Source organism: Saccharomyces cerevisiae, chromosome VII (genome assembly GCF_000146045.2).
Source record: "Saccharomyces cerevisiae S288C chromosome VII, complete sequence".
Taxonomy (NCBI): domain Eukaryota; kingdom Fungi; phylum Ascomycota; class Saccharomycetes; order Saccharomycetales; family Saccharomycetaceae; genus Saccharomyces; species Saccharomyces cerevisiae.
In genome coordinates this window covers 810802-834490 of record NC_001139.9, presented here as the reverse complement: position 1 = coordinate 834490, position 23689 = coordinate 810802, and the positions used below count along the sequence as shown (strand labels likewise).

Below are 23689 nucleotides of genomic sequence, written 5' to 3'. Positions count from 1 at the left end.
CTAACTATATGAAACACAATCGTCCAAATGGTACTGGGAAAGCAGTTTCTGGCTTCAAGCAGATAATAAGAAGGCTTCTACTCCTCTTGAACAAGAAGAGAAGAAAACAACTCGTCATCATCTTGAAAAGAATAACCCAAGTCTATGGAATAAACCTAGTATTTTATGTCAAAAAATGGAAATTGAAAAAATTACAGGGTGAAAATATTCAAATAAATGATATCATGCCATGGCTAAGAGAGTCTACTATATTAGTCTTGCTGAACATACTATATCCAACTTTGATGAAGTTCCCATTTTTAAAAAATCATTATATTCACTGGTCTTCCATTGTAGGAATATCGTTAATGCTTACCAAGGGTGAGGTACCTTCGTGGATTATCGCACACTTTCTTGTGGAAGCTATAGCCTCCAAATTAAAGATCGCAAAATTAACACAATGGTTGAAAAAAAAAAATTTTTCCCAGGGTACATTAATAAAATTCCAGCAAATTCTTGTGTGTTTAGCGATTATTGTATTATTTGCCAAACTGGACAGGAGTTCGTTACCATTCCGTGTGCTTTTTGACCATAGGCCATTTTTAATAGATTTCTTCACAATCAATGCCATTTTCACAGTTTTGGCAGTATATCACAGAACATTAAAATTCTTTTTTACTTCAGGGACGAAATCAAATAAGAATGTCGGCGGCCACGAAGTCAGGAACTTTTCTCAATACCTTGGGGTCAAGAACCATAATGATTGGCCCATATCTTCATCAAATTTGAAGCATGTAATGGACAGACTAAATGAAATACATGAAGTTACAATTGATGATAATTATGCAAATATAAACGAAAAGATAATAAATTCATATTTCACCAAGGGTTTTTTTCCAAGTCTAAAATGGACTATATTAAGGCAGTGTATCGAATATTTATTCGTCACGAAAAGGCGCAGATTAATGGGCAACAAATTGCGGTGCATCGTGATGCTTCTTACATTCACCTTCGTGGATCCAACAAGTAAAATGAAAATCAGCCCATTTTTCGCAAAATTCTTTGCGAAGTCCTTGGTTAATGTTTACTTGAAAAAGTATTGGCATTGCAACTTTGGGAAATATATACTATTCTTTTTGTTTCAGCTTAGTATTATGTGATGTGTTTTTTTAGAAGAGAAGAGTTTACAAGTTTGTAAATAATCTATATTATAGTTGTCTTGATAAATGAATTTACAGTATGAATTAGTTATTTACTGAACCTATCAAGTATGATACTCATGTATGACGGGAATGATAGGGAATAAGCCCCTTCTCTTCCTTAGTTCATTATGGTTCTTATTATTCATCATCATTTAAGCACCGGGAGCCTTCGCGTTACCTTTCAATCTCAAAAGAATTTCTTTAAGCTTAGACCTGTCTCTACCCCCAATGATATCGGCATCATCTTGGTTAATTAATTGAAGTGCACGATCCCAGGTCGTATTGTCTTGACCAAAAAATTCATCTCTTTTCTTTAAGAAAGCCTCAGCTTCCTTAGCAGCATCTTCCAATTGTTGTTCCTTCTTTTTATTGTAAGAATCGTAAAAATCGTCAATATGTTTGATAGCTTCATCCTGCAATTCCTTTTTTAACTCCTCGTCCTTTAAATCCTTTTCGTGAATCTCTACAGCACGACGTTGTTTCCATTGGTCTACAACTTCAGAACGATCCTCTTTAACGGATTCTGTACTCTGATTGGCACCTTCGAATGTGGAAAAATCATCATCTGCCTCGCCATTGTCATTACCACTAGATACAGTAGCACTACCATTTTGATCGCTCGAGACTGCGCCATTTGCGGAGTTGATATCTGGAAATTGCTCTTCAAAATCCCTAATTTCGTCATCATCTTTGGCGGGGGAAGCCTCCGTTTCCAATATGTCATCCTGTTCAGTCTTGAACTCGTCTCCAAGTATCTCTGCTTCTCTTTTTAAAAAATCGGTGTCGTCATCTTTTTTGTCGTTGGGTGTGAAATCAATGTTTTGATCTTCCAAAGGAGGGAATTTCTCTGACATTATATATATATGTATCTAGTGAAACGGCGGCGTCCTTCAACTGCTCTTTTGGGTGACTCGCAACGCCTAAGTAAAGCTGTAAAACCCTTTTTCTAGCACGTATATTTTCAGTTTAGTTGTTTAATCTTCTAGGTGCCCCTTTCAGTGTAAAAAAATATGGAAGTGTTTCTATCGTGTAATGTGATGATAATAACTTTTTTATAGAAATGTTACAGATTAGTATGTAGTCTATGTTAATAAAATGTATACTTGTTCCGCTTACTGGATTAACACAGATGCGCCATTTCCAACTTCTATAAGTTCATTTGTATTTAAATCCAATACCTTAAGTCCGGAGAGAGTGCCATAATATCCGGACATAATACCAATAAATCGTAAATCCGCGAAGTATGTTTCTCTCGGAGGTACAACTGGAATTTTGTAATCGTTGGATAATAGTATAATCCCCTCCGCAATTTTTCTATATTTATTATGCAGTTGGTACTGATTTTCCAGTGTCAAGGGCGAATTGGGGATAGTCCCATTATTCATGCCACAGTTGTTTATACCATTGCTGTTACGTACGTTATTAGCTGAAGGGATTGGGTTTATTGTATTGTTATAATACACAACAAGATCCAGGGGGGATGATGACGAGTTAATGATCTGAAGCCTCATAGTAAACTTTTCGCCCTTAATAACTTTTATATTGCTATTAATAAACTTGAATTTTACATTGCTTAATTTGCTATTCACCAATGATGTAGTCGAAGCAGCTCCAAGACTAAATCTTGAGGAGGAAACCCCACCTAATCTTAGATTGGCCAAACCACCAGAATTAACGTTGTTGGCCGCACCATTAAAAGAAGCGCTATGATTGGTATTATTGTTGTTACTCGAGTATTGAGAAGATGTCGAGGAAATTGGCATAGAACGCTTCAATGTGACTTCTGTTTCCCATGATGTTCTCACAGGTAACTTCAGATTGGGATGCAGCTCGAGTTCGTACGCTAAGGTGATTTTCACACGATGTGGTTGAGTTGATTTGGGTAACAGAACCAGTTTAAAAGTAGCGCTAATGCTATCGTATGAAAATGCAGTGAGTGGCACTTTCAAAGGACAGATTGGATCTAGTTCAATTTGAGAGGTTCCGTCGATTAGTTTATACGATATTTCTTGAAAGTTCAGTTTGAGAAAAGAATTGTGTTCTTGCGGATAAATAAATTTTTTGGTCAGTTGTTCGGATGCTTTAGAAGTTTGAAAGTCTAACGATGATAATATGCAATGCTCAGATTTCAAGGAGATGTTTCTCAATCTCATATTCAAAAGTGAGAATATTGGGTATTGGAGCTTAAGAGTAAATGTATTCGGATTTCTAGAAACGTCCGCTTCGTGGACTTCGCTATTTTTAGAACTAACTCGATGAGTCGCCCTGTTATTTTTCTCCAGATGATTATTAGTATTTTTGGATGATTTGGTGGCTGCAGAAGACCAGGAATAAACTGGCTCAAAACTTGGCAAAATCTCCTCGCTAGAGTACTTATCTAATGTATACTTTGCCTGTGGATCTTGTAATGAATCCTGGTTATTGAAATTTGCATCCACAGATTTATATTCAAAGACAAATTTGATCTGATTATTATAACCATTATTCATAACAACATTTGATTTGAAAAGAATCTTCGAACAGCAGTCGTTTTTCAACCTCCATAGATTTTCATTGTTCTCAACTTGGGTAAAATAATCATCGATAGTGCTTGTTCTGGTAACTTGCGCTTCATTTATTAATATTATCATATTCTGTAGTACAAATCTCTTGTTCTCTTGCGAATTACCTTGAAACCACAGCCAAAGATTCAGTTGCTCATCAAATATAATAAATTTACGGCTTAAGTGTGATTGACGTAACTGTTCTATATTACTTCCATCTAAGTCGCAACGCAGCGGTACAAAACATTCCATGGTCAATGAGTTGTGATTTATCAATTGCGCTTAATTCGAATATTGTCCATATAGAGTGTAGAGTTGTGAACTCAGCTCTTGTTCCACTTTTATTTACCCACAATTTTATAGCATTTACTTTTAATTATTTTTGTTACCAATTTTTCATAGGTCCTGCATTTCTCGCACTAAAATAGAAAGATGTGAAAAGACAGAAAAATAAGCCTTGCAAACGAGTATTCAAGAAATGTGCCCAACGTGACCATGGCTCTTTCATGGGATATATAAATTTATGTAGAATATTTTATGTACAAGTAATAATGGCTGAAAATATGACGACATATACGCATATACAAGAAAGCACTCATAAGACAAAAAGTGGTTATATATATACCATTTGGCCCAGTTTATTAAAGCCAATTCTTCTGTCTTTCTTGTTATCCCTATTTCCGCTACCGTAACGGTATCCCACTTTTCCAACCTTTGCGTTAGTAAATTTATATTGTGATCTTTCACCTTCGACAAGCTCACCATATATAACCTTCGTATTCTTATTAGTGGATTGTTGATGGCCACTAGAATGTTCCCCCACAGTAGACAAATTCCTTAAGGTCTCTACAGCAGGCTCTAATTCTAAAACATGGGCTGCATCAACAGGCCCAAAAGGTTCTGACTCTGCAATGGTGAGGAATCTTGACGCCAAAGTCTTTTGCGGAACAGGAATTTCGCTTAAATTCTCCCGTTTAAAAGAGGCATCTGAGTCGAAGACGGGAAACATTCTATATAAAGTCTCGTCCATAGTTTTCAAATCAGAAGATACTCTATTCCGTCTGTTCCAGCTGTTTTCCACGCTAACCAGTTTAACAATAGCCTCTACACGAGGAATTTTTAATCCATACTTTTGAGAAACTTGTTGGGCAGAAAGTCCTTCCACAGTAATCTCTTCGAAAATGCTTTGCTTCAATTGCGGGCTTAATACGTAATTCGTCTTACAATGTGGATTTGAAGGGAAAGGTTGCAACAATCTATCCTTGAAAATGTTTTGTAACCTTTTATTTTCTACAGGAGGAGGACCTAATGTCCCATCATACCTTAGTTGCAATGGCTTCTTGGTTACCGGGTGTTCTAAACTTTGTCCCCTTTCCAAATCTGGCTTAATGTAGTTAGGTACATGATTCGTCGGAACCGTAAAATACTTGTTCATGACATATTCTCCTTTGTAATTTTTTGGACCTAAAAACTGTCTCATAGCAGTCTTTAAGTTTGTATCATGCTTCTTCGGGTGTTGTCTTCCCAATTTCTTGAATGGATAAAATGGATAGGCTATTCTTCTACGAGAAAAGTGCCTCACCTGAGTCCATGAAAATATTGAACTAGTTCCTCTTAGCTTAGAAGAGGTACCTGTTAAGCCGTAACTCATCACAATCGAATATTACTAAAAGTATGGAGTGGCTTTCCTCTTTTTTGTAACTTTACAGTTTTTGCCATGTACTTTCTTTTCAAAGAATTCCTTTTCATTTTTTTTTATTCGGCTTCTATTTTATTTTGCTGTTGTACCGTCCGTACGATAAATTATTAATTGATAATATTCTGAACAATGTGTTCATCCTTCCTGAAAAAAATAAGAAACAATGATTCTCGATCGATAAATCTTTTGTATAGCTTTCTCAGCGTCGTTATAGTAATGTTAGCTAAGGTTGGTATGTACTTATTAATAATTGAAAACTTCCAACAAACAGTAGCTCGCGTGGCGTAATGGCAACGCGTCTGACTTCTAATCAGAAGATTATGGGTTCGACCCCCATCGTGAGTGCTTTTTTTGCAATAAAAATGATTTGCCCCATTAGTAAAAAAACTTTGGCACCTCTGTACTGTAGGCTTTCTTGGTTTGGTCATTGGCTCTACTATCATTTTCAATATGTATCTATATACCCTAATATTTTCATGCCTTACGTCTTTCACACATCGTCCTCAATACTATTTTTAGCTTGACTGGCTCTTGCGTTTGCCCAAATATCTTCCAACCCCTTCTTGAAAATGTCAATATTGTAATCTGCGACCGTTAAGCAGCTTTCCATGTCTGTACCATTAGGTCTTATAATCGCCACCAATGCCAAGCCTCTAATCATCTGCCTCAAATAAATAATGACGCCATTAGCTAATTGTGATACATTCTGTAGCTCATTACGAGGATTTATCACATTATCTTTGTCCGAGCTCTTTTGGCTATTTCTTAGAACAGGCGCTTTATATAAATCAAACAAATCAATCGTCACATCTATGAACTCGGAGCATACCTCATACATTTGTATATCAACAGGGTTAGAATCTGTGGAAACATAAATTTTGGAATTAACATCAAATAAGAAGGCCTTCTCAATTTTTGAATGTTGAATTAAATTATCTAGCATATTCTCCAGAAAAGACAGCTCCGGTATCAGTTTCTGCACAATCCTCGAAAATGCCTCATATATTGAGTGATCAAAAATTGAAGTTAAATAGAAGGAAACCTGAACACCATCCAGCCCCAGTTCAAGCAACTCTTCACCTGTCCGTTGCATTATATCACGTTGAGCATCAACTTTGAAATCTTCACTTAGGCCATCAACCTTGTGAATCAAGACCTCTATATTGATGGAGGGATTAACCTTATAGGCATACTCAATAATCATCGCCAGATTTGTGATCGCATTGATATATTCATCTTGAGAATCAATGACATAAACTAGTGCCCCAACGCTTTTGAATAATCTTTCAGAATCATAACTCGGTTCAAAGTAATTTAGCTGCCCGGGAAGCTCCATCACCGCCAGGTCAATGAGAGTAGAGAAATGCTCAAGAGAAGGATTTGAGGTTGATTCTAGATATAATGTATCTAAAGGCTGCATATTATGAAAAACAACTTTACAAATGGATGATTTTCCACATCTTCTTACGCCCATCAACAAAACCATGGCCTTGGAATCTGTAGCCTCTAAACTCATGTTGTATGTGTATTAGTACCGTTGTCCTGGAGTTTTGTTAATCTGTGGATGTTAATCGGTTCTATTGGGAGTTTTTTTCCTACCAATTTACTAGTTTAAGCTCTGATATCTTTATTATTTCTGTTGTCCGGAAACGGTCCTTTCCTTTCGTGGCCTCTGTAAAAAAAAGGACAAATGGTGAAGCAGTAGCATGATTAAATCGAAATATGAAGTTAAAGCCGTCAGCTAATAAATGATATAAATATACAAAACTATACATATGCTGAGTGGTCTATTATATAAAACATATCGTAAACGAAGACTGGCGAAGCTATAAATAAAAATACAGAAAGGCATTGACATATAGAACAAGATAGGAAAAAAAAGCACAGTAAGAGGATTACCCATTAAAATGCATCAAACTTGTTTATAGCTTTTAGTGAAAAGAAATGAGCCCATTAATCGAGAAAATATAACAATGGTAAATTAGGGACACTTTTTTTTTCTTCTCCATGCATATATTTTCAATTAATAGCGCAGGATTAAACGTAAGATTAAATTTGTGTTGTACTATTAATTTATTATTTTATTAGACTTTCTACCAACATCCTTGTATCCAAGTGACATTTTCGATACTTAACATGATCTATTCATGTTACTCTTCGTCATCACTTTCTCCCATTAATGCACTGAACATATTTGTTGCGGTAGAAGTTGGTGCAGCTGGTTCTTCCTTTGGAGGAGGAGCCCTTTGGCTATTTCTTTGAGAATATGTTCTGGTTGTGATAAAGCTATCTTTTGATGCAGGAGGAGCGTCCCTTCTGAAAGAGTGTCTATTACTGGAGTTGTTCGTACGTCTTGAATTAGATCTTGAATTATTCTTCAATTGACGTTGTCTCTCCTCTTCCTCATGAATCTGTTGAATGGTCTTAGGACCGTTGTCCTTCTTATCACTGTTCCAGTTCTTGTCGTGCCTTAATTCTTTAATGTCGATCAACTTGAACTTGATTCTACTAGAAATCTTAGCAGTTTGAATAATATTGTCTAAAATACCGAACAAACTATCGAGCAATTGCGAACCCTCCAATGTTGCTTGACCCGTTCTGAAACTATCGGTCTCAAATTGTTCACCAACAGTATTTAACAATTCAACAACGGACTCTAGAGTTTCTTCAGATGGAGAATCCGTCAAATCCTTCATTAGTCTACGGAAACATTCGAACATCATCTTTCCAGTCAACAGATTCAGACGGTATAGGAAACCGATGAAACGAACCAAACCTAAACCTCTTCTCTTAGCAGAAGCAGCTGCATAGTACTCTTCTGACATCATCTCAGGTTCTAATGGAGTACCATCTTCGTTTGTGGGTAATTTATCGGTCCAACCCTTGTCAAATTCGGCATGACATCTAGCAACCAAGTAATGCAAAACCAATTTTGGACCTGTCTTACCTTCATTAGTTTCATCTGTTATATCTGGGTTTAATTCTTTAACTACTTTACCACATAATTGCGCGTACATAGAAGACCAATGGGGTTCGTCACAGGCCTTTAAGAAAATCTGTTCTATCACAGCCTTTAACGTTTCACCATTTGTTTCCCATACTGATATGTTTGCAATAGCCAAAATTTCAGATGAAATAGCATCGAACATTTCCAAAGTAAGTTTATTCAGTAGTGACTTCATCTTTCTTTCAACTTCATCCTTGTCCAATAGTTCGGTCTTTCCGTCAGGGGCTAGCTTCTTTTCAGTCTTTTTAGACTTGAATTTTGGCACCCACCTATTAGCACTTGGAACAAGTGGAGCAACTTCTTCCTTTGGTTTATCGTCCTCTCTTTTCTCTTCATTTCTGTAGGAGCCTCTCTCGCGGTCTCTTCTTGATGTATAAGATCTATTAGATCTCCTGTCGTCATTCATTCTCTTTGATCTTCTCTTTGATGAAGTTCTTGAATTAGCTCTGTCATCCATATTTCTCACTGAGGTATTTCTAAAGTCATGGCCACGACTAGAATTATTGCCGAATCTGCCAGAATCTCTAGATCTATTTCCTCTGCCCATTCCTGGTGGAATGACAATTTTAGAAGCAGTGCTTTGGACCCATTCGGCGTCCGCTTTGACGTTTAGTTTGTCCTTAAATTGAAGCAAGAAAGTTGGGCCATATGTATATTTGACGTGTTCTTTCTTGTATTTGATATCAGGACCTTCAATACCTTCTGGATAGTTAAAAGAAAAGACATCTTCAATTGGTGTAGCATCTTTCAATACATTCAATATGTGAGAAACGGTGTTTGTACCATCATCAGTTTCATCAGTTGTAGTTTCGATTTCAGCTTCAAGTCCAATCTTTGTTCCAGCATCACCTGCTTCAGCCTCAACTTCAGCTTCAGCTTCATCAGATTTAGTAGGGATAGCCGGAGTTGTTGCAGATTCATCAATGTTTGACTGTTCGGTTTCGGCGACCTCAGTTTCTTCTTTAACCTGTTCACTGGGAGGCACAGGAGCAGACTCGATGGCGCTCTTAGTCTCTTCCTGTACTGGCACTTCCTTGTTTTCCTTCCCCTCCGTTTTTTCTTCTCGTTCTTTTTGTTGTTTCTTCAACTTCAAACGTTCAGCAAAGGTTAACACCTTTGGAGTGGATTCTTCCTTTATTTGGCCCTTTTCTCCTTGTTCACCTTCTTCAGCTGGAGTTTCTTGCTTAACTTCTGGCTCAGCAGATTTTTCTTCAGCAGGCTTGGTTTTTTCGGTTACCTCAGGTTTGTCCGATCCCTTCTCTTCCACATTTTCTGGGGTAGTCTTCATTGGAATATTATTGTTGCCACTAGAACCTTCAAGTTGCTCCTTTCTCTTCTTTTCTAAAGCAGCTTTACGAAGTTTAACTTGCTCGATGAAATTTCTTCTTGTCTTTTCAGCTTCAGATATATTTTCTTCAGAACTGGCCTTAGAGTCATTAGTGGAAGGGGTAGGAGTTGGAGTAGAAGTAGAAGTAGAATCAGAAGTTTCTTTTAACTTTGACTCTGGTTGCGGAGACACAGTAGATCTTTCCTGAGACTGTAGCTTGGCTTTATGCTGTTCTTTCAAATCTAAGTGTTCACCAGACTTGGTAGTGATTTCTATCTTAGTTGGAACAGGTGACTTCTCTTCGACAGGAATTGGATTAGCAGGGGCACTACCAGCGGCCGCCATTTGCTGGGGCTGGTAGTAAACGGGGTAGTTATTATAGTAACCAGTCCATGGCACGTTTGAGCTGTTGGCTCCCATGTGTCCACCTCTGAAACTACCGCCACCATTATAGTTGCCACGGTTGTTATATCTGTTTGGTCCAAATTTACCACCTCTTTGCTGATGAGGTCTGTTGCTGTTGTAAGGCTTCTTTTGGGTATAGTTGCTACCATTGTTGTAGTTGGTGTAGCCACGTTGTTGCTGAGATTCCTGCTGGTCATCGCCTGTCTGTTTCAGAGCAGCAGATTCCTGCTTTGAAGCAGATTGTGTCGGGTGAGCAGTTTCGTCTGTCATTATTGTAATAGGTAATTACAGTTGTCCTCTTACCTTGCTTATTTATGAGCAAGAAGGAGTAAAGTAAGAAGCTTTAAGAAATTGAAGGGAAGAGGAAGAATCATAATTAAGTAAATTATCACAATATCAAGATTGGTAAAATTTCAAGCAACATATTGAAATTCCATCTACCATCCATCCGTTGCACACAGAGAACGCGGCATCGAAAATTTTTCTTGAAAAAAAAACTTTTGTCAGTGAAACAGTACGAGAAAAAAAAAAAATAAAAAAAAAGCTATAATTGAAAAAGGACGCACAAAAATACGGTGAAAAAGAAAAAAAAAATCGTTTCTCACGTCGTTATCGAGTCGCGATGAGGATAGCGCCCATCATATGATCATCCCATTACGATGGAAGTCTGCCATCATGATGTCCAAGAGGGTCCTTAAAGCTATTAGTAAGTAAAAAAAAACTGTTGTTCCAGAGATATTGAAAAAAGCCTTATTAATGTAATCTTCAAAAAATGATTTCGCCCAGGATCGAACTGGGGACGTTCTGCGTGTTAAGCAGATGCCATAACCGACTAGACCACGAAACCACTCTTATTGGAAGATTGATCCAATTAAAGGGGAATAGGTCACATGAAACGACGACAACTATGCTGGTTATTACCTAGAGGGATAATTGCAAGCTAGATCTTGAAACGAACAGAGGAAAAAAGCTAAAGTAGTAACAACAACCAATATATGTATATATGAAGAGAATGTGGATTTTGTTGGAATAAAAATCCACTATCGTCTATCAACTAATAGTTATATTATCAATATATTATCATATACGGTGTTAAGATGATGACATAAGTTATGAGAAGCTGTCATCGAAGTTAGAGGAAGCTGAAGTGCAAGGATTGATAATGTAATAGGATAATGAAACATATAAAACGGAATGAGGAATAATCGTAATATTAGTATGTAGAAATATAGATTCCATTTTGAGGATTCCTATATCCTCGAGGAGAACTTCTAGTATATTCTGTATACCTAATATTATAGCCTTTATCAACAATGGAATCCCAACAATTATCTAATTACCCACATATATCTCATGGTAGCGCCTGTGCTTCGGTTACTTCTAAGGAAGTCCACACAAATCAAGATCCGTTAGACGTTTCAGCTTCCAAAATTCAAGAATATGATAAGGCTTCCACTAAGGCTAACTCTCAACAGACAACAACACCTGCTTCATCAGCTGTTCCAGAGAACCCCCATCATGCCTCTCCTCAACCTGCTTCAGTACCACCTCCACAGAATGGGCCGTACCCACAGCAGTGCATGATGACCCAAAACCAAGCCAATCCATCTGGTTGGTCATTTTACGGACACCCATCTATGATTCCGTATACACCTTATCAAATGTCGCCTATGTACTTTCCACCTGGGCCACAATCACAGTTTCCGCAGTATCCATCATCAGTTGGAACGCCTCTGAGCACTCCATCACCTGAGTCAGGTAATACATTTACTGATTCATCCTCAGCGGACTCTGATATGACATCCACTAAAAAATATGTCAGACCACCACCAATGTTAACCTCACCTAATGACTTTCCAAATTGGGTTAAAACATACATCAAATTTTTACAAAACTCGAATCTCGGTGGTATTATTCCGACAGTAAACGGAAAACCCGTACGTCAGATCACTGATGATGAACTCACCTTCTTGTATAACACTTTTCAAATATTTGCTCCCTCTCAATTCCTACCTACCTGGGTCAAAGACATCCTATCCGTTGATTATACGGATATCATGAAAATTCTTTCCAAAAGTATTGAAAAAATGCAATCTGATACCCAAGAGGCAAACGACATTGTGACCCTGGCAAATTTGCAATATAATGGCAGTACACCTGCAGATGCATTTGAAACAAAAGTCACAAACATTATCGACAGACTGAACAATAATGGCATTCATATCAATAACAAGGTCGCATGCCAATTAATTATGAGAGGTCTATCTGGCGAATATAAATTTTTACGCTACACACGTCATCGACATCTAAATATGACAGTCGCTGAACTGTTCTTAGATATCCATGCTATTTATGAAGAACAACAGGGATCGAGAAACAGCAAACCTAATTACAGGAGAAATCCGAGTGATGAGAAGAATGATTCTCGCAGCTATACGAATACAACCAAACCCAAAGTTATAGCTCGGAATCCTCAAAAAACAAATAATTCGAAATCGAAAACAGCCAGGGCTCACAATGTATCCACATCTAATAACTCTCCCAGCACGGACAACGATTCCATCAGTAAATCAACTACTGAACCGATTCAATTGAACAATAAGCACGACCTTCATCTTAGGCCAGAAACTTACTGAATCTACAGTAAATCATACTAATCATTCTGATGATGAACTCCCTGGACACCTCCTTCTCGATTCAGGAGCATCACGAACCCTTATAAGATCTGCTCATCACATACACTCAGCATCATCTAATCCTGACATAAACGTAGTTGATGCTCAAAAAAGAAATATACCAATTAACGCTATTGGTGACCTACAATTTCACTTCCAGGACAACACCAAAACATCAATAAAGGTATTGCACACTCCTAACATAGCCTATGACTTACTCAGTTTGAATGAATTGGCTGCAGTAGATATCACAGCATGCTTTACCAAAAACGTCTTAGAACGGTCTGACGGCACTGTACTTGCACCTATCGTGAAATATGGAGACTTTTACTGGGTATCTAAAAAGTACTTGCTTCCATCAAATATCTCCGTACCCACCATCAATAATGTCCATACAAGTGAAAGTACACGCAAATATCCTTATCCTTTCATTCATCGAATGCTTGCGCATGCCAATGCACAGACAATTCGATACTCACTTAAAAATAACACCATCACGTATTTTAACGAATCAGATGTCGACTGGTCTAGTGCTATTGACTATCAATGTCCTGATTGTTTAATCGGCAAAAGCACCAAACACAGACATATCAAAGGTTCACGACTAAAATACCAAAATTCATACGAACCCTTTCAATACCTACATACTGACATATTTGGTCCAGTTCACAACCTACCAAAAAGTGCACCATCCTATTTCATCTCATTTACTGATGAGACAACAAAATTCCGTTGGGTTTATCCATTACACGACCGTCGCGAGGACTCTATCCTCGATGTTTTTACTACGATACTAGCTTTTATTAAAAACCAGTTTCAGGCCAGTGTCTTAGTTATACAAATGGACCGTGGTTCTGAGTATACTAACAGAACTCTCCATAAATTCCTTGAAAAAAATGGTATAACTCCATGCTATACAACCACAGCGGATTCCCGAGCACATGGAGTCGCTGAACGGCTGAACCGTACCTTATTAGATGACTGCCGTACTCAACTGCAATGTAGTGGTTTACCGAACCATTTATGGTTCTCTGCAATCGAATTTTCTACTATTGTGAGAAATTCACTAGCTTCACCTAAAAGCAAAAAATCTGCAAGACAACATGCTGGCTTGGCAGGACTTGATATCAGTACTTTGTTACCTTTCGGTCAACCTGTTATCGTCAATGATCACAACCCTAACTCCAAAATACATCCTCGTGGCATCCCAGGCTACGCTCTACATCCGTCTCGAAACTCTTATGGATATATCATCTATCTTCCATCCTTAAAGAAGACAGTAGATACAACTAACTATGTTATTCTTCAGGGCAAGGAATCCAGATTAGATCAATTCAATTACGACGCACTCACTTTCGATGAAGACTTAAACCGTTTAACTGCTTCATATCATTCGTTCATTGCGTCAAATGAGATCCAAGAATCCAATGATCTTAACATAGAATCTGACCATGACTTCCAATCCGACATTGAACTACATCCTGAGCAACCGAGAAATGTCCTTTCAAAAGCTGTGAGTCCAACCGATTCCACACCTCCGTCAACTCATACTGAAGATTCGAAACGTGTTTCTAAAACCAATATTCGCGCACCCAGAGAAGTTGACCCCAACATATCTGAATCTAATATTCTTCCATCAAAGAAGAGATCTAGCACCCCCCAAATTTCCAATATCGAGAGTACCGGTTCGGGTGGTATGCATAAATTAAATGTTCCTTTACTTGCTCCCATGTCCCAATCTAACACACATGAGTCGTCGTACGCCAGTAAATCTAAAGATTTCAGACACTCAGACTCGTACAGTGACAATGAGACTAATCATACAAACGTACCAATATCCAGTACGGGTGGTACCAATAATAAAACTGTTCCGCAGACAAGCGAACAGGAGACTGAGAAAAGGATTATACACCGTTCACCTTCGATCGATACTTCCTCATCAGAAAGTAATTCACTACACCACGTCGTTCCTATCAAAACGTCAGATACCTGTCCTAAGGAGAATACAGAGGAATCTATAATTGCTGATCTTCCACTTCCCGATCTGCCTCCAGAACCTCCTACCGAATTATCAGACTCCTTTAAAGAACTTCCACCGATCAATTCTCGTCAAACTAATTCCAGTTTGGGTGGTATTGGTGACTCTAATGCCTATACTACTATCAACAGTAAGAAAAGATCATTAGAAGATAATGAAACTGAAATTAAGGTATCACGAGACACATGGAATACTAAGAATATGCGTAGTTTAGAACCTCCGAGATCGAAGAAACGAATTCACCTGATTGCAGCTGTAAAAGCAGTAAAATCAATCAAACCAATACGGACAACCTTAAGATACGATGAGGCAATCACCTATAATAAAGATATTAAAGAAAAGGAAAAATATATCGAAGCATACCACAAAGAAGTCAACCAACTATTGAAAATGAATACTTGGGACACTGACAAATATTATGACAGAAAAGAAATAGACCCTAAAAGAGTAATAAATTCAATGTTTATCTTCAACAGGAAACGTGACGGTACTCATAAAGCTAGATTTGTTGCAAGAGGTGATATTCAGCATCCTGACACTTACGACTCAGGCATGCAATCCAATACCGTACATCACTATGCATTAATGACATCCCTGTCACTTGCATTAGACAATAACTACTATATTACACAATTAGACATATCTTCGGCATATTTGTATGCAGACATCAAAGAAGAATTATACATAAGACCTCCACCACATTTAGGAATGAATGATAAGTTGATACGTTTGAAGAAATCACTTTATGGATTGAAACAAAGTGGAGCGAACTGGTACGAAACTATCAAATCATACCTGATAAAACAGTGTGGTATGGAAGAAGTTCGTGGATGGTCATGCGTATTTAAGAATAGTCAAGTAACAATTTGCTTATTCGTTGATGATATGATATTGTTCAGCAAGGACTTAAATTCGAATAAAAGAATTATAGCAAAACTCAAGATGCAATACGATACCAAGATTATAAATCTAGGTGAAAGCGATGATGAAATTCAATACGACATCCTTGGCTTAGAAATCAAATATCAAAGAGGTAAATACATGAAATTAGGTATGGAAAACTCATTAACTGAGAAAATACCCAAATTAAACGTACCTTTGAATCCAAACGGAAGAAAACTTGGTGCCCCAGGCCAACCAGGTCTCTATATAAACCAGCAAGAACTAGAGCTAGAAGAAGATGATTACAAAATGAAGGTACATGAAATGCAAAAGCTGATAGGTCTAGCATCATATGTTGGATATAAATTTAGATTTGACCTATTATACTACATCAACACACTTGCACAACATATACTATTTCCGTCCAAGCAAGTGTTAGATATGACATATGAATTGATACAGTTCATATGGAATACGAGAGATAAGCAATTAATATGGCACAAAAGCAAACCTGTTAAGCCAACAAATAAATTAGTTGTTATAAGCGATGCCTCGTATGGTAACCAACCGTATTATAAATCACAAATTGGCAACATATATTTACTTAATGGAAAAGTAATTGGAGGAAAGTCCACCAAGGCTTCATTAACATGTACTTCAACTACGGAAGCAGAAATACACGCAATAAGTGAATCTGTCCCATTATTAAATAATCTAAGTTACCTGATACAAGAACTCGACAAGAAACCAATTACCAAAGGATTACTAACCGACAGTAAATCTACAATCAGTATAATTATATCCAATAATGAAGAGAAATTTAGAAACAGATTTTTTGGTACTAAAGCAATGAGACTGAGAGATGAAGTATCAGGAAATCATCTGCACGTATGCTATATCGAAACCAAAAAGAATATTGCAGACGTAATGACCAAACCTCTTCCGATAAAAACATTCAAACTATTAACAAACAAATGGATTCATTAGATCTATTACATTATGGGTGGTATGTTGGAATAAAAATCCACTATCGTCTATCAACTAATAGTTATATTATCAATATATTATCATATACGGTGTTAAGATGATGACATAAGTTATGAGAAGCTGTCATCGAAGTTAGAGGAAGCTGAAGTGCAAGGATTGATAATGTAATAGGATAATGAAACATATAAAACGGAATGAGGAATAATCGTAATATTAGTATGTAGAAATATAGATTCCATTTTGAGGATTCCTATATCCTCGAGGAGAACTTCTAGTATATTCTGTATACCTAATATTATAGCCTTTATCAACAATGGAATCCCAACAATTATCTAATTACCCACATATATCTCAGATTTTTATGTAATTGTTGGGATTCCATTTTTAATAAGGCAATAATATTAGGTATGTAGATATACTAGAAGTTCTCCTCGAGGATTTAGGAATCCATAAAAGGGAATCTGCAATTCTACACAATTCTATAAATATTATTATCATCATTTTATATGTTAATATTCATTGATCCTATTACATTATCAATCCTTGCGTTTCAGCTTCCACTAATTTAGATGACTATTTCTCATCATTTGCGTCATCTTCTAACACCGTATATGATAATATACTAGTAACGTAAATACTAGTTAGTAGATGATAGTTGATTTTTATTCCAACATACCACCCATAATGTAATAGATCTAATGAATCCATTTGTTAGTTAATAGTTTAAATGTTTTTATCGGAAGAGGTTTTGTCATCACATCAGCAATGTTCTTCTTGGTCTCGATGTAGTATACGTATAAATTATTACCTGATACTTCATCTCTAAGTCTCATTGCCTTTGTGCCAAAAAATCTGTTTCTAAATTTCTCTTCATTTGTAGACTTAATTATACTGATCGTTGATCTACTATCAGTAAGTAAGCCTTTAATAATTGGTTTCTTGTTAAGTTCTTGCACAAGGTGACTGAGGTTATTCAATAGCGGAATAGCTTCACTGACTGCGTGTATTTCTGCTTCTGTAGTTGAAGTGCATGTTAACGAAGCCTTTGTCGACTTTCCTCCAATCACTTTTCCGTTGAGTAGGAAAATGTTACCAATTTGTGACTTGTAATATGGTTGGTTACCATATGAAGCATCGCTTATTGCGACTAGTTTATTATCTGGCTTGGTAGGTTTGTTTTTGTGCCATATTAATTGTTTATCTCTAGTGTCCCACATGAATTGTATTAACTCATATGTCATGTCTAAAACTTGCCTAGAGGGGAATAGTATATGTTGAGCAAGTGTGTTGATGTAGTATAGTAAGTCAAATCTAAATTTATATCCAACATATGAAGCTAGACCAATCAACTTTTGCATTTCATGTACTTTCTCTTTGTATTCATCTTCATCTATTTCTAGTTCATCCTGGTCTATATAATGACCTGGTTGACCTGGAGCTCTAAGTTTCTTTCCTTTTGGGTTCAAAGGTACGTTTAGTTTGGGTAATTTTTCTGTCAAGGATTTTTCCATACCTAATTTCATGTACTTGCTTCTTTGATATTTGATCTCTAATCCAAGTATGTCGTACTGAATTTCGTTATCACTTTCACCCAGATTTATTATCTTTGTATCGTATTGTTTCTTGAGTGTTGTTATGATTTTCTTATTTGCATTTAAGTCTTTGCTGAATAATATCATATCATCAACGAATAAGCAAATTGTTACTTGACTATTCTTAAATACGCATGACCATCCGCGAACTTCTTGCATGTCGCAACAATTTATTAAATATGATTTAATGGTTTCATACCAGTTTGCACCACTTTGTTTCAAACCATAGAGTGATTTTCTCAAACGTAGTAATTTATCATTCAAACCTAAATGTGGTGGAGGTCTTATGTATAATTCTTCTTTGATATCAGCATATAAGTAAGCAGAGGATATGTCCAGCTGTGTGATATAATAGTCGTTGTCTAATGCGATTGACAGTGACGTCATCAGTGCATAGTGATGTACGGTATTGGATTGCATATCAGAATCATATGTATCGGGGTGTTGAATGTCGCCTCTTGCAACAAATCTAGCTTTGTGTGTACCATCACGTTTCTTGTTAAATATAAACATTGAGTTTATTACTTTTTTAGGATCTATGTCATTTCTATCATAATATTTGTTTGTATCCCAAGTGTTCATTTTCAATAGTTGGCTAATTTCTTTATGATAAGCTTCAACATATCTGTCTTTTTCTTTGTTGTCTTTATTATATGTAATTGCTTCATCATATCTTAAGGTCGTTCGAACTGGTTTGATCGATTTCACTCCTTTTATTGCTGCAATTAAATTTATGCGTTTCTTCGATCTTGGTGGTTCCAGACTTCTCATATTCTTATTATTCCATGTGTCTCGGGATACCTCAATTTCAGTTTCATTATCTTCTAATGATCTTTTCTTACTTTTGGTAGTAGTCAGAACATTAGAATCATCCATACCACCCAAACTGGAATTAGTCTGACGAGAGTGTATGTGTGGAATATCTTTTGAAACATCAGAAGTGTCCGTAGGAGATTTATGGGTTAAGTCAGGAAGTGGGAGGTCGTCAAGAATAGAATCAGCCGTAACATTTTTTGAGGATTTGTCAGGCATTATATTAGGAGTCGCATGGTCAGAAGATCGATATTCTGGCGGATCCGTATCAATGGAGGGTGTATTATCACATACAGCCTTTGTTTCTATGGAGATGATGGGAGTAGTGGATTCACTGTTGGACGAACGGTCATCTATTGAGGGCGTACTATTTGTAGTCCTGTATTTGATATTTGTATCACTATTTCGTTGAATATATGGTTCCTCCGTACCACCCAAACGTGTAGTTTTGATGTTTTCAAGTCCATAATTAACTCTATCCTGTGAGGTCAAATCAATCATCTCATTGGTACTACCAGGTCGGTTTTGGTTTCGTGCAGTGAAGGTAGACGAGTGTCTAGGTGAAGTAGTATCTGATTCAACGGTACCACCCATTTCGGTACTCTCTTTATTAATGATATGGGGTGTACGAGATCGTATAGTAGATGGAAGAATATTGTATTCAGATATGTCGGCATCAACTTCTTTTGGTGCACGTACTTTTTGGACTGGTTCCTTGTCTAATTGTAAAGGGTTTATTGATTGGGACGAGAAGTCGTTCACTAGAGGATCAGAGTTTATTTCAATCTCCGATTGATAGTCATGATCAGATTCTGTATTTTGATCATATGACTGCTCCGTTTCATTTTGTTCAATAAAAGATTGGTTATGGGCTGTTAAACGATTGAGATCATCATCAAAGGTGAGTGTATCATAATTGAATTGGTCCAATTTGGATTGCTTGTCTTGTAATATAACGTAATTGGTAGTATCTACTGTCTTTTTTAATGATGGAAGATAGATAATATAGCCATAAGAGTTTCGTGACGGATGTAAGGCGTAACCTGGAATGCCACGAGGATGTATTTTCGAGTCGGGATTATGGTTGTTAACTATAACCGGTTGACCGAAAGGTAGTATAGTAGTAATGTCCAGTCCAGCTAAACCTGCATGTTGTCTTGCAGATTTATCGTTTTTTGGTGAGACTAATGAATTTCTGATTATAGTAGAAAATTCGACTGCTGAGAACCATAGATGATTTGGTAGACCACTGCAATGAAGCAGTGTGCGACAATCGTTTAATAAAGTACGATTTAATCGTTCAGCGACACCGTGTGCTCTAGAATCTGCCGTGGTTGTATAGCATGCAGTAATACCTCTGTTCGTAAAGAACTTATGAAGAGTTTTGTTAGTGTACTCGGAGCCACGATCCATCTGGATAACTAGAACGCGAGCATTGAATTGGTTCTTAATAAATGCTAATATCGATGTAAAAACATTGAGGATAGATTCTTCACGACGGTCGTGTAATGGGTACACCCATTGGAATCTGGTTTTCTCATCTGTAAACGATATAAAGTAAGAAGGTGCACTTTTCGGTAAGTGATGTACAGGACCAAATATATCGGTGTGCAAGTACTGAAAAGGCTCATATGATTCTTGGTACTTTAGTCGTGATCCTTTGACATGTCTATGTTTCGTGCTTTTGCCGATTAGACAGTCAGGACATTGATATGTGCTAGCGTTAGACCATTCAATATCCGATTCCTTCAAATATGTAACTGCATTCTTCTTAAGAGACTTCTGAATACTTCGGAAGTTAGCATGTCCAAGCATTCGATGTATTAACGGATATGGATATTTATTTACGCTTTTGCTTTTGTTGACGTTGTTTATTGTTAGCTTTGAAATGTGCGAAGGAATTAGGTATTTTTTAGATAACCAGTAAAAGTCTCCATGTTTGACTATGGGAGCTAGTACTGTACCATCCGATCTTTCTAAAGTGTTTCTGGTAAAGCAGGCAGTAATATTTTGATTAGCCAGCTCACTCAAACTTAATAGATCATAGGCTATGTTTGGTGTGTGTAGTGCTTTTATTGATGTTTTGGTGCCGTTCTGAAAGTTGAAGTGAAGATTACCAATGGCATTTATAGGAATGTCTTGTTTTTGAGCATCGACTATGTTTATTTCAGAATTGGGTGTTGCATGGTGTAAATAATGGGCTGATCTGACAAGCGTTTGCGAAGCTCCTGAATCAATAAGAAGGTGATCAGGTAGTTCGTCATTCGAGTCTATTGTGTGTGTTGGCTTAGATTCTTTCTGTTGCTGGCCTAAGACTAAGTTCGTTGTCATCGCTTAAGTATTGTGATGAAACGGTTGATTCATTAATGTGATCATTGTTCACCCTTGAGAATTTACTAGATGTAGCAATATTGTGAGCTTTTGCTGCTCTTGGTTTTGAACTATTTGTTCTATGATAATTACGAGTTGTAACCTTTGTGTTAGTCGTGTTTGGAGATGTGCGAGAAACATTTTTGTATTCGCTGTGTTGTTTGTATTGGGACGGTTTATTTAGATTCATGATTTTATTTTCGTCATATATTAACTGAATTTCAGCGAATAATTGGGAAAGTTTCATGTTCGTTTTGGTACGATATTGATTACGTAGGTATTTGAAGTCACCGGATAGACCTTTAAGTATTAGTTGACAGGCCAATCTGTCGCTAACATTGATATTGTTTTCTTTTAGCCTCTGAATGATCGTACTGACTGTAATTTCAAATGTATCAGCAGATGTACTTCCGTCGTACTCAAGGTTGGCAAGAGCTATCCAATCCTTTAATTCTTGATTGTTAGTTTGCATTTTGGACACACTTTTACAAAGGACTGTAAGGATGTCAGCATAATTAATTTCTAAAATTTGTTTTACCCATGTTGGCAATAAATGAAATGGGGCAAATGCTTGGAAGGTATTGTATATATACGCATGTTCTTCATAAGTCATTTGACTTTTGATTTCACCCTGGTCATTTGGAATGATGTCACCGAGATTAGAGTTCTTCAAAAATCTGATGTAAAATTTAACCCATGTAGAAAAGTTTTCTTCTGATGTTAAAGTGTGTGGTGGTAAGACGTTATTTCTCACCTTTGTCTCAGCTTGAGGTACTTCAGAGTGTTGATTCTGTGAATCGATTGGATCAGGTGAGGAAGTACTCAGTGGTGGGATATACTGTGGCAACGGATAGTGTGGGTCCGGTTGATAATACGCAGGTGACGTTTGATAATGTGAACACGTCATCATAGACGGTTGTTGGTAATGTGCCCAGTTAGAGGCCATAGCTTTGTTTGGGGTCATCATGCCGTGCTGTTGGTACTGTCCATTCTGTGGAGGTGGTACTGAAGCAGGTTGAGGAGAGACATGATGATGGTTCTCTGGAACAGCTGATGTCCCAGGTGTTGTCTCTTGTTGAGAATTAACCTTAGTGGAATCTCTATCAAATTCCGGTAAATTGGAAGCTGAAACGGCTAACGGATCTTGATTTGATGGGACTTCCTTAGAAGTAACCGAAGCATAGGCGCTACCATGTAGAGAATGTGGATTTTGATGTAATTGTTGGGATTCCATTTTTGATAAGGCAATAATATTAGGTATGTAGATATACTAGAAGTTCTCCTCGAGGATTTAGGAATCCATAAAAGGGAATCTGCAATTCTACACAATTCTATAAATATTATTATCATCATTTTATATGTTAATATTCATTGATCCTATTACATTATCAATCCTTGCGTTTCAGCTTCCACTAATTTAGATGACTATTTCTCATCATTTGCGTCATCTTCTAACACCGTATATGATAATATACTAGTAACGTAAATACTAGTTAGTAGATGATAGTTGATTTTTATTCCAACAATATATATAAATTGCTGTAATCTAGAAAACTACAATGTGAATGCTAGTTACGTGGAAACAGAAGAATTAGTTTGAGTTTATATCTGGATTTCCTTTGATATATGGATAAGTAAGCTCGCTACGTGACATAAATATTTGAATAAGAATCAGAATTAGTGGGGCGATAAAGCAATTTCCGATCACCTCTCATGCGAATATACACTTTGCACACGTACTACCGCAAGCATTGTTATTTTTAAGGCACCTTTGACATGGCCAACGAGCGTTCATCTTTTATACCCCTTTCATAACTATATGAAGGTGTACGATTATTTTGAATGACTACTACAATTTAGCCGCTAATTATCAACATGAATCAAGCGGCTTATAATGCACTAAAATAATGTATCGTTGTACGATAGGTACATTATCGTTTCTACCATTGCAGAAATACGCGGCTCATATTTTACAAATCTTGGATTTTCGTGGTGAGGGGACCTGAGGGTTGTAGAAAATGTGACGTAGCGGAGATTCAAAAGAACGAAAACAAAATAGTAGATACCCCGCTCTGTGAGTTTCTTCAAGGGTTCGACAAATGAATTTAGATACCGTTCAAATTTTTGATTTTCTTGGCGTTCTAAGAATGTCCTATCACAGCCTTGCCAC

The 23689-nt window shown here is 37.0% G+C and overlaps 11 protein-coding genes and 2 non-coding genes across 13 annotated transcripts, besides 6 other annotated features; 4 read left to right on the top strand and 9 right to left on the bottom strand.

Annotated features, from left to right (window-relative positions):
• Positions 1–8: 8 nt before the first annotated feature.
• On the top strand, positions 9–1139 carry PEX35 (Pex35p; the record flags this gene model as incomplete). The annotated part of the gene is made up of 1 exon (NM_001181297.1): positions 9–1139. The coding sequence occupies one exon, from the start codon at positions 9–11 to the stop codon at positions 1137–1139; it is 1131 nt and encodes a 376-aa protein (NP_011684.1).
• A 194-nt stretch (positions 1140–1333) lies between these two features.
• CLC1 (clathrin light chain CLC1) lies at positions 1334–2035 on the bottom strand (the record flags this gene model as incomplete). The annotated part of the gene is made up of 1 exon (NM_001181296.3): positions 1334–2035. The coding sequence occupies one exon, from the start codon at positions 2033–2035 to the stop codon at positions 1334–1336; it is 702 nt and encodes a 233-aa protein (NP_011683.3).
• Positions 2036–2293: 258 nt separating this feature from the next.
• TRS65 (Trs65p) lies at positions 2294–3976 on the bottom strand (the record flags this gene model as incomplete). The annotated part of the gene is made up of 1 exon (NM_001181295.1): positions 2294–3976. One exon carries the CDS (start codon positions 3974–3976, stop codon positions 2294–2296), a length of 1683 nt encoding a protein of 560 aa, NP_011682.1.
• Positions 3977–4337: 361 nt separating this feature from the next.
• Positions 4338–5375, bottom strand: MRPS35 (mitochondrial 37S ribosomal protein MRPS35; the record flags this gene model as incomplete). The annotated part of the gene is made up of 1 exon (NM_001181294.1): positions 4338–5375. One exon carries the CDS (start codon positions 5373–5375, stop codon positions 4338–4340), a length of 1038 nt encoding a protein of 345 aa, NP_011681.1.
• Positions 5376–5530: 155 nt separating this feature from the next.
• Positions 5531–5866, bottom strand: YGR164W (uncharacterized protein; the record flags this gene model as incomplete). Its single annotated transcript, NM_001348843.1, has 1 exon — positions 5531–5866. The coding sequence occupies one exon, from the start codon at positions 5864–5866 to the stop codon at positions 5531–5533; it is 336 nt and encodes a 111-aa protein (NP_001335783.1).
• On the top strand, positions 5697–5768 carry YNCG0038C. Its single transcript has one exon. It is a non-coding gene; the product is annotated as a tRNA-Arg (tRNA).
• A 47-nt stretch (positions 5867–5913) lies between the features above and the next one.
• GTR2 (Gtr2p) lies at positions 5914–6939 on the bottom strand (the record flags this gene model as incomplete). The annotated part of the gene is made up of 1 exon (NM_001181292.3): positions 5914–6939. The coding sequence occupies one exon, from the start codon at positions 6937–6939 to the stop codon at positions 5914–5916; it is 1026 nt and encodes a 341-aa protein (NP_011679.3).
• Positions 6940–7573: 634 nt separating this feature from the next.
• TIF4631 (translation initiation factor eIF4G) lies at positions 7574–10432 on the bottom strand (the record flags this gene model as incomplete). The annotated part of the gene is made up of 1 exon (NM_001181291.3): positions 7574–10432. One exon carries the CDS (start codon positions 10430–10432, stop codon positions 7574–7576), a length of 2859 nt encoding a protein of 952 aa, NP_011678.3.
• Positions 10433–10935: 503 nt separating this feature from the next.
• Positions 10936–11009, bottom strand: YNCG0037W. Its single transcript has one exon. It is a non-coding gene; the product is annotated as a tRNA-Val (tRNA).
• Positions 11010–11184: 175 nt separating this feature from the next.
• Positions 11185–11516: a long terminal repeat (Ty1 LTR).
• Positions 11185–17098: a mobile genetic element (YGRCTy1-3; Ty1 element, LTR retrotransposon of the Copia (Pseudoviridae) group; contains co-transcribed genes TYA Gag and TYB Pol, encoding proteins involved in structure and function of virus-like particles, flanked by two direct repeats).
• Positions 11476–12798, top strand: YGR161C-C (gag protein; the record flags this gene model as incomplete). Its single annotated transcript, NM_001184399.1, has 1 exon — positions 11476–12798. The coding sequence occupies one exon, from the start codon at positions 11476–11478 to the stop codon at positions 12796–12798; it is 1323 nt and encodes a 440-aa protein (NP_058166.1).
• Positions 11476–16744, top strand: YGR161C-D (gag-pol fusion protein; the record flags this gene model as incomplete). The annotated part of the gene is given in 1 exon segment (NM_001184400.4): positions 11476–16744. Coding segments are annotated over 1 exon segment (5268 nt in total).
• Positions 16767–17098: a long terminal repeat (Ty1 LTR).
• Positions 17094–17417: a long terminal repeat (Ty2 LTR).
• Positions 17094–23044: a mobile genetic element (YGRWTy2-2; Ty2 element, LTR retrotransposon of the Copia (Pseudoviridae) group; contains co-transcribed genes TYA Gag and TYB Pol, encoding proteins involved in structure and function of virus-like particles, flanked by two direct repeats).
• Positions 17440–22753, bottom strand: YGR161W-B (gag-pol fusion protein; the record flags this gene model as incomplete). The annotated part of the gene is given in 1 exon segment (NM_001184402.2): positions 17440–22753. Coding segments are annotated over 1 exon segment (5313 nt in total).
• YGR161W-A (gag protein) lies at positions 21437–22753 on the bottom strand (the record flags this gene model as incomplete). Its single annotated transcript, NM_001184401.1, has 1 exon — positions 21437–22753. One exon carries the CDS (start codon positions 22751–22753, stop codon positions 21437–21439), a length of 1317 nt encoding a protein of 438 aa, NP_058164.1.
• Positions 22713–23044: a long terminal repeat (Ty2 LTR).
• Positions 23045–23689: the final 645 nt, after the last annotated feature.